The 13,676-nt window shown below is 45.2% G+C and overlaps 1 protein-coding gene across 1 annotated transcript; it reads right to left on the bottom strand.

The window, feature by feature from the left end:
- Positions 1 to 2,924: 2,924 nt before the first annotated feature.
- LOC124707380 (transcription elongation factor SPT6 homolog) lies at positions 2,925 to 11,918 on the bottom strand. The gene is given in 18 exon segments (XM_047239036.1): positions 2,925 to 3,576; positions 3,914 to 4,370; positions 4,514 to 4,723; positions 4,818 to 5,977; positions 6,064 to 6,205; positions 8,085 to 8,879; positions 8,978 to 9,088; positions 9,221 to 9,525; positions 9,528 to 9,606; positions 9,692 to 9,799; positions 9,931 to 10,125; positions 10,206 to 10,467; positions 10,569 to 10,704; positions 10,798 to 10,936; positions 11,028 to 11,115; positions 11,194 to 11,323; positions 11,462 to 11,572; positions 11,682 to 11,918. Coding segments are annotated over 18 exon segments (4,911 nt in total). The 5' UTR covers positions 11,719 to 11,918; the 3' UTR covers positions 2,925 to 3,130.
- Between the last annotated feature and the right edge of the window lie 1,758 nt (positions 11,919 to 13,676).

The raw sequence follows: 13,676 nt of genomic DNA, 5'->3' as shown, positions 1-13,676 counted from the left end.
GCTGTGGTGGGAGGACTGGCAGCTGCGCGTTCTCGTCCTGAGCAGCCAGGCCGCCCACTGGCTCCTCTTCTTCGCTGTATGGGTACGTACAGTTCATATCCTGCGTAGGTTTAAGCCCGTCATATGGATCGCGTACATAGGCACCGACGCCCTGGCGATCTATGCTCTTGCCACCCTCTTCAACCGGCACAAGCTGGCTACCCCGGACGGGGAGACCGCCAGCACCGCCCTGGAGATCTTATGGGCGCCGGTCCTTCTCATCCACCTCGGCGGCCAGCCGCCGATAACTGCCTACGTCCTTGAAGACAACGAGCTATGGCGGCGGCACGTCATAACCCTGGTATCTCAGGTAACCGTTGCCTTGTACGTCTTCAGCAAGTGGTGGTCCGGCGGGGAGAGGATGCTGGTGGCGGCGGTGCTGCTCTTCATCCTTGGCGTCGTGGAATTCAGCCTCAAGCCATGGGCTCTCTGGAGAGCTAGCTTCAGCAGCATGCAGGCCTCCACCAACGTGTCCCTGCCGGCAGCGGCGATGGAAGTGAAAGCAGGTCATGTGTGCTGGATGATGTGCACTTCAAGCTTCGTGGATCTGTTTACGGCTATACCAAAACATTTTGTAGTTGAAGAAGAACTCAACCTCTCCCTGGAAGAATATGTACGAGAGGCAAAGAAGTGCGCACAGAAACATACTACTACAGAAGAAGGTCTAACCCAGATTGTCTATAACTATAAGATGTTCGTTGACACGTTTCCTCCCTACTCTGAACGCCTGAATGTTCTGAAATGGTTCATCGGCTTTGACAAAGCGCAAACACACAAAGTTATCGGGGATCGTCTCAACTATATATTTGAGCTGCTATACACCAGAATGGCATCGGGCCTCACTTTACCTGTCTGTTGCTTATCCTTACTCCTTCCCTTCCTTGCCGTAGCTTCCCTGGCGCTGTTCGCCAAGAGCAACAAGGATGATTACGACAGGAGCGATGTCACCGTGACATTCATCCTGTTGGGTTGTACCGTTGCGCAGGAGCTGTTGCCCTGCGTGGTCACTATTTTCCTGAACCAGGCACTGTCGAAGCTGACTTCTTGCCAGGACACGGTCTGCCAGTCCAGCTTCATGTCCTTCTGCGTCCGCAGGAAGAAGCCCACCCTGGTAATGAAGCTTGCTGCCTTCAACGGTCTTAGGGAGTACATCAACAAGCAGTGGTATTGGCAGGTGCCTGCAGCCCTCCAGATCACTGGGCTGGTTAGTCAGCATGTGAAAAGTGGGTGGAAGAAGTGCATACACGACGTTGCAAGCTACAAGAGATTCAACAATCTCAGGGGGGAACGGGCACTTGGGAGGCATCCTCAGCTTCAGCTTCAGTGGAGCTTGGAAAGGCCGTTTGACCAGAGCGTCTTCCTCTGGCACATGGCCACCGACCTTTGCTTTCACAACCATGGCACTGGCAGCACAGCCTCTCGCGGACAAGACGAGTGTATCAATGGAAGCAGAGTGATATCCAACTACATGATGTACCTACTATCCATCCATCCTCATATGCTAATGCTAGGCACCAGACCGGGAATCCTGGACTTGGCTATCTATGAGCTCGACATCATCTTGAAAGGCAGCAATGTGTCTCTCCACAACGAAGAGGCGCTCGCACGGGAAATCATGGACGCGGTGAAGTCGACGGCCGCTGTTCCTACACATGAAGTGGTGCATACTGCTAAGGTGGAGCAGCCGGGCACACTCAGAGGTACTTCTTGTTGTACTCTTTTGTTTCTTTCGCTGAGTTTGAGTAGATTAACAAAATATTTTGGTGCATACGGCTAATTCAGTCTTTACAACACTCCACACCGCAGAACGGACATACACTATTACCCACATTCCGGAGGCATGCCGCCTCGCTGAAGAGCTAATGAAGCTAGGAGAGGAGACGAGGTGGACGGTGATCCGAGGTGTGTGGGTGGAGATGCTATGCTACTCTGCAAGCAGATGCAGGGGCTATCTACATGCCAAGAGCCTAGGTGAAGGTAGGGAGTACCTCACAACCGTCTGGCTCCTCTGGGCGTTCCTTGGCATGGAAACCTTGGCATCCATGATTCAGAGTCCAGAGCCTACAGAAAAAGAAGATATAAATTATGATGATGATGAGGATGATGAGGAGGAGGAGGAGAATGAAAAGAAAAAAGAAGGTGCTTCAACTTCTCAAGTCCAAGGCCAAGCTGATCAACCCGTGGAGATGTGCCCAGTTTGATGAATGGCGGTCCGTGGTCGTTCAAAGTCTGCGTCATGTGTACTAGTACAATGTTTTGGTGAGCACAATTTATGCATGTATTTTTATGAGAGAAATTTATGTATGTATTGAGAATAAACGGAGGCTAACGCTCTATCCTATTGTACCGCTTAATAAACTGCTCAACGACCATGGTCGACCCTTCGACCATGCTTTTCCTGTAAGTTGTCATGCAGGAAACCAACAAGGCGGCGTGTGGAACCAACACACTCACGTCTCACGGGCTTCACCAGGACGGAATTCCACGCCCATCCAGACCGCCGATCTTGAATGACGCCTTCCAGCCACAACAGATGGCAGCCACGAACAATCTCTTGAGAATGGGTGCTTACCCGGCACCACCTCAAGCTCCTCTTTCCTTTTCTAGAGAGACGAGAGTCCACATAGCATGCATACTCTCGATTAAGTTCCTCTTTTTAGACGATTTCATCCACTACAATTATATTAGAGCTAGAACCGGCAGTTTGAATACACCAAAAAATAACCCTGAATCCGTGGCAATCCAACCGATACTAATGCATAATATGCTACTTTGCTATTATTATTATCATAACATGAAGCGGACTGCAAAAGCTAACAACTGAAATAGAAAATAAAGCATCGCGATCATAGGATAATGAGTGCTACCAAGAACCAAAAGACAAATGCACGGAACCTGTACATGCATTCAGATATAAGGCCGTCCAGAAAGTCACAAGACCACAGCAACTAGTAGATTAGCAAGTCCCAACATAGTGGCAATTTTCTCCCGTCGATAGCAGTAAGCAGAGTCTTTAACAGGATTCAAACAAAAAAAAGTTTCCCATTTGATAGTTCTACGAAGGGTTTATGCAGGCAGCACGGCGCACCCTTCACCAGCCCCCACCACCGGTACCCCAACCACCACTTCCGCCATCTTGTGCTGGAACCGCCTTTTTGGCGCTGCCCCATCCCGAGTCATCACCAGCACCAGAGCCAGCAGGAGCAGCTGCTCCCCAACCTCCACCAGCATCAGAGGCAGCGGCAGGTGCTCCCCAGCCTCCACCACCAGCGTCTGAGGCAGCTGCAGGTGCACCCCAGCCTCCATCTCCACCGCCGCCACGGTTATTGTCACCACCGCCGCCGCCCCATCCGGGATCTCCACTTCCAGATCCTCCGCCAGAGCCCCATGCACCTCCACCACTGCCAATGTTATCAGTCCAACCACTGTTGCCGCCGCCACCACCACCATCATCGCTGCCGAAGTTACCTCGTCCACGCCCGCGCCCGCGCCCACGACCACGGCCACCAGAGCTGTCCCTTGAATCAAACCTACCTCCTGCTTTCAAAGGAAGAAAAGTGATACATTAAGAGTGCTTGTGTACTTCTGACAATCTTAAAGCGTTATTTTGGCAAGATTTTAGTGTCAACTATACAATGCAATGATGTGTTACAAATCACAAACTTGTGATTAGGCAGAAATAAAACAAGAGGCAAAATCAAAACAGAGTAATTTTCAAATATTTGTTTCATGTGATTACCCTAAGAAATTCTCAAGAAAAGCCAGCTTAGCATTCAGATCTATCCTAAGTAAGCATATGGTAAGTGGTAAAGATGGCTAAACAAATCAAATGCTAAGCTTGACAACAAAAAATTGCAATACTTTAAGCACTGACCTGATCTTCCAGAGAAAGGTCTGTCCCTACCATTGTCACCATCTCCCCTCCACCCATCATTAGCACCACCAGAACCCCAATCTGAATTCTTCATAGGAACCATTGCAGCAACATTTCGCATTGACATGCCAGATTCCGGTGGTGGTTTGTCAATGTGTTTCTGGAAATATGACACAAGGCGATCGATGCTGTCAAAATCCTTCTTCCGGAATCTGAAGCCCTTTGGGTATAACCCTACATACTCATGATGTGGGTTTGTGCTCCTAATGTAGGATAATATAAAGGTGCCTGGATGTTCATGGGATATGCCAAAACAATAGACTATTCTCATAGGATTCTCTGTCTTCTCTGCCCTTAACATTTCATCAACCTCTCCTTTTAACCCCTTCCTGAATTTACGATAGGAGAGCATGCTTTTCAGGTGACCTACCAATGGATCCACATATCTGTCTATTACCTGTGCATTTGTAGAAGGAAAGATTCGCATGTTAGCGGGAAAAAATGCAGCTAACTGATAAAGGAGAAATAGGATTGCAGGTTGCAGCCAATTGATATGAACCCAAAGCAACATTACTACTCAAATTTATCTCATGCACCAACCTCGTCAAGATCTTCAAAAGTTTCATTATCAATGGTCAGCGTCTTTCCAAGGCGAAGTAAACTTGTAATATCTTTATGATCCTTGCCACTTTCAGTTATCTCCTTATGTGCGAAGACACCATCAAATATCTTCAAGGTAAGTGTTAGAAATGATGGGCCCCTAGAACTAGGCCGAATGACCTTCTCACCAGGCTCTTTGTCTCCCAAGAACTGTTTCAACGAACAAAGTTATTACGAAGGAACGAAAGAGCAAAAGATAGGAAGTGTGCAGAACAGAATCTATTTAATGGGTAGGACAGCAAACCTGCATTGCTTCTTCTGCTGTGAAGTTCTGAAAGTGAGGATGAACAATCATCCGAGGCTTGTAATGTTTCTTTGCAAGTTCCTTCTGTTTCCGGATCTTATCATTCTGGCTTGGAATGATATCTTCTTCATGATAGTACGGATCATGATTGTTTCTGGAGAAAGGCCTTCTCTTCAATTCAGAGATCTTGCATGTTAGGTAAACTATGAACCTATTTTTGTTCACATTCTTAATTTTGCCAGTTAATACGTCACCTTCATGCAACTGAAGTGATTCTGGATCATAGCCTTCATCAGAATAATTGTCTCCCATAACTATGGCTTTCAAACCAGAATCAAATGTGCACATTATTCGGTTCTCTTGTATGTTACGGACAGTTACTTGAACAATCCTTCCATCTGTTATGTTATCCTCAGTTTCACCAGAAAGCAACCAGAATTCCTCATCTGGACTTGGCTCAGCATAGCCGATCCTCCAGTCAGAAAAGCCACGCAGTAGCTCTTCCCTAATGTCATACAATGTTTCCCTTTTACGAGACTCCTCCGGAATACTCTTCATGTATTCATCGATCTCAAGACTCACAAGTTTTTTTGGCTTCTCTCTTACATGCTCAATTGCCATCTCTTGCTCATCATCATCCATCTCATTCACTTCATCTGCGTCCTCGGACTGGACATCCTTGGCCAAATTCTTTGCTAACGCATATGATTCAGGATGGATCCTTGTATCCTCAAGCAGATCAATGATTTGAGCACTGCCTGCAGCTGCACCACTTCGTCGGACACGTAAAAACCCAGACGCATTCATGAATACCTTCCTTCCAAGAGGTTTTACCAGCTCCTTGCGACTAAAGATGGATCCCTCTCTCACCAATTCTTTCTGCAACGCTGAAGCTTTACGTGGCCCCAGACCAGCAACAAATTGTAAAGTGGAAAAATGCCACTCGTGACTAGCAGCAAGATTAACATCAAAGCCAATCTGATTTGTAGCATCGACCATTACTTGCTCAACAACTTCATACTTCTCATCAGGAGTAAGGAACTGATCAAGGGGGTGGAGTTTCCATGACAGTATCTCTTTCCCAGGTCCACAGAGTGTTGCAACCATCGCCAAAGGATTCTGCAAGTACCGACCAAGCGCCACCGCACGCTTCACGATAGCTATACACAAATTAAGATACAAAAGAAGAGTTATTTGGAAGGTTCAAGATCAAAAGAGCAAACAGTAAGTCAATGCACTGTACTACCTGACTGGCCAGGCAGCTGATCTGAAGATATGCGAGAGTTCTCGTACAACCGAGGCACGGATTCATCACCATAGACAATGCTAAAATTTTCCATTTGCGGGTTCACATCTCTTGGATGATCTTCAACGATTTTAAAAATAACCTATGCAAGGACGGAAGTCAGTATAGAATGAAGCAAATCATACTATCAGCTATAGACGAGTGTTGTTGCGTTGTTCACTGCGATCTGGCTCCTCCCAACTTAAGGTAGACACATATATGAAAAATCAACCAATCCAAAAGCAACTAAAGCACCCATGATGAAGAGGTTGAACAGAAGGATGCAGGAAATATAAATGTTAAAAGAAATAATGGAGCAACTGGATTTTTCATTGCAAAGGAGCAGGCAAAATAAGTGTTCAAATAACACAGTTTTTAGTGATGTAACAGCAACAGTAGGCATTAAAAATCTATTGCAGCCCCATGAAGCCCGCTAGCCCAAGATGGGATGGCACCTTGTGTCTCCTTGTCGCAACAGGAGAAAAGGTGCAGTAATGCTAATGTATGCAGCATCAACAATAGCTAATGACATGTGATGTTCTACAATAGCAAGGTGATACATGATGCCGTTGTTGATAGCAAACTGTCATATATAAAGGAGGAAATTGCAGAAACCACCATTTATTGGTGTCGTAGTTGCGCAAACTACTCACTTTGCATGTCTTTTGCATAAATCACCAACTATCCTGTAATAGGTTGTACATAGGTCCAAATCACAGGTTAAGCTAATTAACAACAGGTCTGACTACCAGGGCCAACGAGTTTGTGATGATCTGCTCTGCCTGTCCACATGTCATCAGCTGACAATGTACCCTAACTGATCTAGAAAAATTTGAACAATCTTACTGTTTGAAAGTTTTGTGATTTTATATGAGATTCAACCAACATTTGGTAAAATCTTCAGAAATAAAACATCTTAAAAAATCTAGTAATTGAAACAATATGAACTAACTAGCATGTGAAAGTCTGAAACAATTTTGACGAGCCATTTGAAAGTTTCTTCACTTTCTGAGACCTATGTGCAACCTATTACAAAAAAAAATTGGTGGTATGTGCAAAAAACTTATAAAGTGAGTAGCTTGTGCAACAACGACATCAATAGTAGGAAGCACAGATACTTGGATACGTATCTGATACGCTATACGGGGATACTGCAATACGACAATTTTTCAAAAACAAAGATACAGGGATACGTTTCATATATATGTAAATATTTTAAAAATACATAAATTAAATATTTTTCATAGGGTTAACATGAATGTGGATGTTCTCCACATCCAACATAGATATTTCAACAATTAAAGAATTAAAATTCATCTTAGAAATCACACGATTAGCAGCTAGTAGTTGGGTTGCATTTCCTGTAGTTGTTACAGTTGTGTATGCTCTAGCTCGAGCTCCCAATCGAAGGTCTCTTTGATGGGGACGTACTAGCACTAGTCATTGCTTAGAAGGAGTGAATTCAGAGATCAAAATCAATGGTGGGTGGAGCCATGGATGAATATAGCCAAAGGGGAATAGGAGATGGAGGAAGAAGAAGACCCATCGGTCACCGTCATTCGATGGGGATGGGGTGGAGTGGAAGGATCAGCGGTAGAAGACGAGTGTATGGTGGCTGGCTGAAGTACCCCTTGAGTATCACTCGAGTATCCCTTGGGTATCCCTCATGTGTCTGTAATTTTCTTATTTTTTCTTTAATCAAAAAATTAGCAGATACGTACGGGATACGTATCGGGAAGTATCAGTATCCCGTATCCGAGCAGTATCCGATACCGGTACGGCAACAAAGCAAAGTATCCGTGCTTCACTATTAGTTATTGGTTTGTGCGATTTCCTCTATATAAAGAGAGATAAGATCAAGCTTAAGTGGTTGAGGCCCTGTCCAAACATACACGTAGAGGTACTCGTGTATAGCCGTATACTTATATAATGATGAAACAACAGACATGGTTTACTTAAAGATAAGTAAATTAGCATAATACCTCATAGATATCATCCTTGAGTTGTCTGCAATTCAAATTTGATGCTCCTACACATACAACTTGCGGTGAATGGTCAGTCATGAACTTCAAAACCCTCTGCTGATCGTTCTTCTTCCGCTGCTGCTCAGCAACGCCTTGAGATCTAATACTGAGAGAACCAGCATACAAAACATCCACCAATTCTCCTGATGAGTCTAACATTACAAACGTGGTTGCTGGCTTCCCAGGACCCCAGCAGCAGGCCATAACTCTCAGCTCTGATTCATCATCCAGATCAAGGTCAGCATCCTTCTTGTCAGAATCCTTCTTCTTCCATGGAGCAACAGAAACCTTGTTCCAGAACTGCTGTCCGTATTCCATATGGAGACAACTTTTGGCTTTTGCTGTCAACAGCGCTCGAGCTTCCTTTTCCATTGATGGAAGAAGAAAATTGAGGAAGGCATCATCCAGTATCATCTTCCGTTGCTCATCCCACAATTGTGCAGACTTGCTGACACAGTCACTTAGATAATTCTCACGAGCCTCAGACATGAGCTCTTTCTTTGCATCCTCTGGTAATGATATGGTAACCTTGAGGAGCTTTTCTTCCTCTGCTTTCTGAATAAGAAGCCACTGTGCATCTACAAACTTGTTTAGTGGTTTCTCTCGCAGCCATTTAACACCTGATAGTTGGTGGTAGGGATCTATGATCAAATTGCCCTCAGGTGTGGGCTTTGTTGTGACAACAGCCTTGTTCATGAAGATACCCCTGATATGCTTTTTTACAATAGGCTCACAGCCGATCTCAACAGCTGCCTGATGAGATAAAAACAAGCAAGATATGTGAGATGTTTTGGTCATAGGAAATGAATAGACCCTACAAAGAATGGTTAAATATGTGAGATGTTGGGTACCATGTGTCTGGCACCCCGAAGAACATCTTGTGGAGTTTCAAACATTGCACATGTGAAATTTGTAGCAACATCTTCAGGAGAATCTTTCCCGCTGTCAAGCTCGCCCGCTTCCTGAAATAATCAAATGCAGATAAGGTGTGAATGGTACAATGGATTCAGCCCAGGTGGCAAGAATAGATGTGGACAAATGATAGGTTGCATATACAGTATTGTTACTGTGAAGTGTGAGCTAAGTTCACGTACAGGTACGCTCGTTAAAGTTAGATGGTGGCCTAATTGCTCAGCACTCCGGCCAAATTGGTTAGCAACCTCCCACAGCCCTGCCTTGTGACAAATACTGTATAGGGATTTCCTTTTCGGTCGCTTAAATTGACCTAACTCTTCAACTTCGCCGGGAGGAAAATGTAGATTGAACTTCGCGTCCACATCTTCCACCTCTTTCTCAGATTTTGCATCATTTAGTGCTTCAATAATAGAGTAATAAAGCTGCCGATTGAGTGTCTGCCTTGTAACATCATCTATTCTTCGTTTCTCTTCCTCGAATCGTTTTCATAATAAATCTGCAAAGCAAGCTTGCGCTTCTGCAGAAGTAGCCACTTCCTGTCTAAGGTCTGAACAGCCCAAAGCAGCTACAAGCACACGAATTGTGTCAGCAATTGTAAAATCTTGATGAATTATGGGAGACCAACACCTGCCTAGTGTGTGAACAGTTACCTTATGCCACTTCATTTCACGTTTGCCTTCTTTATACTCTGGTTCATGGACATCATGGTCCAACAGACTTGGGCAGCTTTCCTTCCTATACATTGCAATGAATGGGATCTGACATGAGACAATAAATATATCAGCAGATCAAATTTGGAAATTACACGAAGCAATAGATTATAACTGGCAACAAAATAACTACATCAGCAAATCAAACATAAGAAATTACATAACGAGATCAACCGTACTTCAAATTTGTTGACATGTAGCATATACAAGACATTCACAATGTCAGTCTGTTCAATCTCCTTGTTCGCACGCTCATTGCCAAAAAAGGAGAGAAATCCATCACCAGTGAGTTGGTGGTGTATCCATACACTCTCTTCCTCCCTCCTTGAATTCTCCTCTAGACCCGGAGGATTACCAGTTAATTCCTCAGACAGCTGCCAAAAGGAGCAATAGAAGACATTGATTATCAACTAATATTAGGACTGTCTTTTAGAGGTGTCTAAATGGTACTCACCTGGATCCTCTCAGGTACATCATTTTCTTTGATTTGCTCATCCTTCGGTGTCATATACTTCTCTGCAAGAATAAATGGCTCAAACTCATCTTCAAGCCTGTTTCCTCTCATCTCGCCAGAATTAATAGCATCCCTCTCAAGCTCTTGCTTTCTTAGTGCTAAAAGCTCATCAACATCCCCAAATATATCATGGGCCTCTTGCAAAGCAGATGATGAAACACCTGCAGCTTGTCTAAGAGGCTTTCTTTTAACCTTCTTCCTTCTGCAATACAATAGCACATGTACATTTAACAAAACATGATCTGGATAATTTCACATCAATACCAAACCAGTTAACACAAAATACAAAACAGAAGCACGTACTTCACAACTTGGCCATTCCCATCAATTTCCTCTTCGTCCACAATGAAGTCAGCCATTTCATCATCCATGTCATCTTCAGCAACATCATCTTCATCTGCTTGCTGATCCTCCTCGACAATATCCTCCTCAAAGGGCTCTGATCAAATGGTGTTGCGGCAAATAAAAAGTAAGGAGCAAAACTTACTGGGATGGAATACAAGCAAAATAAAGTGGAACCAGAAGCAGCTACCTTCATTTCCGAACAAGGAATACTGAACTTTCTCCTCGGCGGTACGCCTTTTACCCGATGCATTGTCATCAGAGAAGCCAGAATGCTCACCCATTTCAGATTCCCTTCCTGCCTTCTTCAACCGCTTAAATTTGTTTCCCTAGAGTAAGCAGAAAAGGTCCATTCTTGTGAAATATGATAAAGATTGGAGCAGGAAAGCTCAATCCAGACACAGATATCCTAAAGCTTACAGCAGGCTTCGGACGATGGATGCCAGTGATGTTATTATCCTGGAGCAACATGTAGTCATCCTCATCAAGCTCAAAATCCTCTGATTCCCTGGCCACATATATTACATTTTAGGAACTTACAAAGAAGTCATACTCTGTTACAGAAGGAGGCATCAAAAGCAACTACCTCTTCTTTTTCTTTTTCTTCTTGCGTCTTTCATCATCACTTGCTCTTGCTTCCTCTTCCTCCTCCTCTTCATCCTCATCCGCGTCATCGACGATGAAGCCATCCTTCTCATATTCATTCTGTCCCTCCTCTGCTCACGAACAATTTTACCGAATAAATTTTCCGTACTAGGTCGTGAAGAAACCACAGGCGATTCATCTAGTAGAAAAAAGGCAAGTACTGCAAACTACACCAGCCAAATCAAACAGAACGGAGAAATCAAACTGACCTTCCTCGTCCTCCTCATCATCGTCGTCGTCCTGCTCGTCGACATCATCCCTGCCCCTCCGTGACGGCCGCGGTTCATCCTCCTCCTCCTCAGCCTCGATAAAGTCCTCTTCTAGGGTTCGAACAGAAGCACAAACATTTCCATCAGAAAACGCACCGAAACCACCGCCGAGAGCACCAAAAGACCCGAAACCGCGGAAATGAGCAACGAAATCGCGCACCTTCGTCGTCGGACACCACCGTGCGTCCCAATCCCATTGTCGTCGAGGCGGCGGAAACCCTAGAGCGCGAGAGAGATTGGGTCGAGAGCCTCAGGGGGAGACGTGCTCCTTATATGGGCATCGAGGGAGGCCACGAGATCCGACGGCCACCGGGGAGCCTCAAACCCTAGGCTGGAGCGGGCGGCGGCGAGGTCGAGGAGGAGCGTCGCCGGGGACTTGGAGGTGGCGGTGGGGTGGAGAGTGTGATTTGGGAATGGGGGAAGTTAAGTAAAGGGACGGATTTTGTGAAGGAGTTTATTTCATTCGGGCCCCTGTGTTACGTTTTAATAATGGATTGTAGGGAGGCCCCTGTGTTTGTTCGATACTACTACGATGTATGCGGATAAGTTTGTGGTATGTCCAACGAGGGTGTTATTGTCACATGATATGTTACTTAGAGGGGTCGTTTGGTAATATTCGAGTCATGACTTTTCAACACACATGTGAGAGACGATGGAACTGATTTATTTTTTACCAAATAGACCTCACATATGTAAATAGGATCCTTGTACCACGATATGACAAACCTATACCGATTACAAACGCAACGTTGATGAAACAAAAAATTACAAAGAAATCCAAAGTGGTCACGCACACCAGCCGCCGCTGAACGCAACGTTGTGTGTCGCCTTACCACCTCCAGGTTTGCAACATCATCATCATCATCGCATGTTGCATCCCTCCACTGACCAGGAATTGACTCGTCGCTGGCAAGCCAGCCCGGCTGCCATTAGGGAGGAGAAGCCACAAAACCTCCGCTCACCTTGTGAACGACATTAGGTCGCTAGTGCAACAGATTGAACCAGTCCAGCAGCAATGCACAAATTTGAATAAATCGTCAGCATAGCAGATATTGGGGAGTCCATATCACCGATGAACTACGTCCGCTGACTCGGGCAGAGCTCCCCCACCGGAGCCACACGCACCAGCTTGAACCAGACCTGCAATCAAGGCCTTCATGGGACAGCATAGTGGGCCTCTGAACTTGAGGTAAAAGAAAGGCACAAGACGGTCAGATAGCAGCTCTAGATCGGGCTCTTCCAAACGCAAGGATGCACACAAAAACATCGTTAGGAAAAGCAATCGGCGTCGCTCAGAAATCGACCGAGAAAACATGTGAACGCCCCCAAACCAATCTGCTTTAGACCTCATGAGAGAGGACAGAAAGAAAATCGCTAGATGGAACGGATTTCATGGACAAAATCCGACAAGAGAAGCAACATAGGATAGGGGATTATTGAAAATAGACAACGATATGGGACCAAGATGAATCCATCATTCAAAGTTGGGGGAGAAAGAGATGGACTCGATCTAGTCACCTGGAGATTATTTAGTGGTGGTGGACATCCAGCCGCGTCGTGACTAACGCCTGCAATGACATTGACGAGGATAAAGATCTCGATCCAGCCCTGCTCGCTTCTCCAAAACAGCAAGGAGCTCCACCAACACGACGGCAAGAAGCCACAACACCGGGACACAACCATGAGTCGAGAATCTACAGGGCAAGAAGCGACACTGGCCCCTCTCCCCACCTTCTCTAGCTGGACAAGACGGCGGAGAAGGACGAAAGAGGAGGCATCGGGGAGTCTTTGCACGCGAGGCGGAGCAAGAGCGGTAAGAGAAGGGTAAAAGTCTTAGCAGTACTACGATGGAACTGCTTGGGTCGGAAATATTCGTTTGGTAACATTCATTTGTTCACCATAAACACCATCGAAAATAATGGGTCTTCCTCCGTGGCTCTCGCACCTGTTATCATTCAGATCGCTCAATGAATCGCTCATATGGTTTTTTCTGGTGGCCCGTTTAGATCTCGTTGGTTCCCTTCGTCGATGGTTCCCTGATTTCCTTTACTACATTTTTTCATTCGTTCACCTATACGTACCTTTGTGGAAAGATTCGAATTTATTCCACAAGTTTACAAGAAGTACAAAGCATCCCAAACATAATAAAAATAAC

The sequence above is a fragment of the Lolium rigidum genome, chromosome 4 (assembly GCF_022539505.1).
Source record: "Lolium rigidum isolate FL_2022 chromosome 4, APGP_CSIRO_Lrig_0.1, whole genome shotgun sequence".
Lineage (NCBI taxonomy): Eukaryota > Viridiplantae > Streptophyta > Magnoliopsida > Poales > Poaceae > Lolium > Lolium rigidum.
This window is presented reverse-complemented; position numbering and strand designations above follow the sequence as displayed.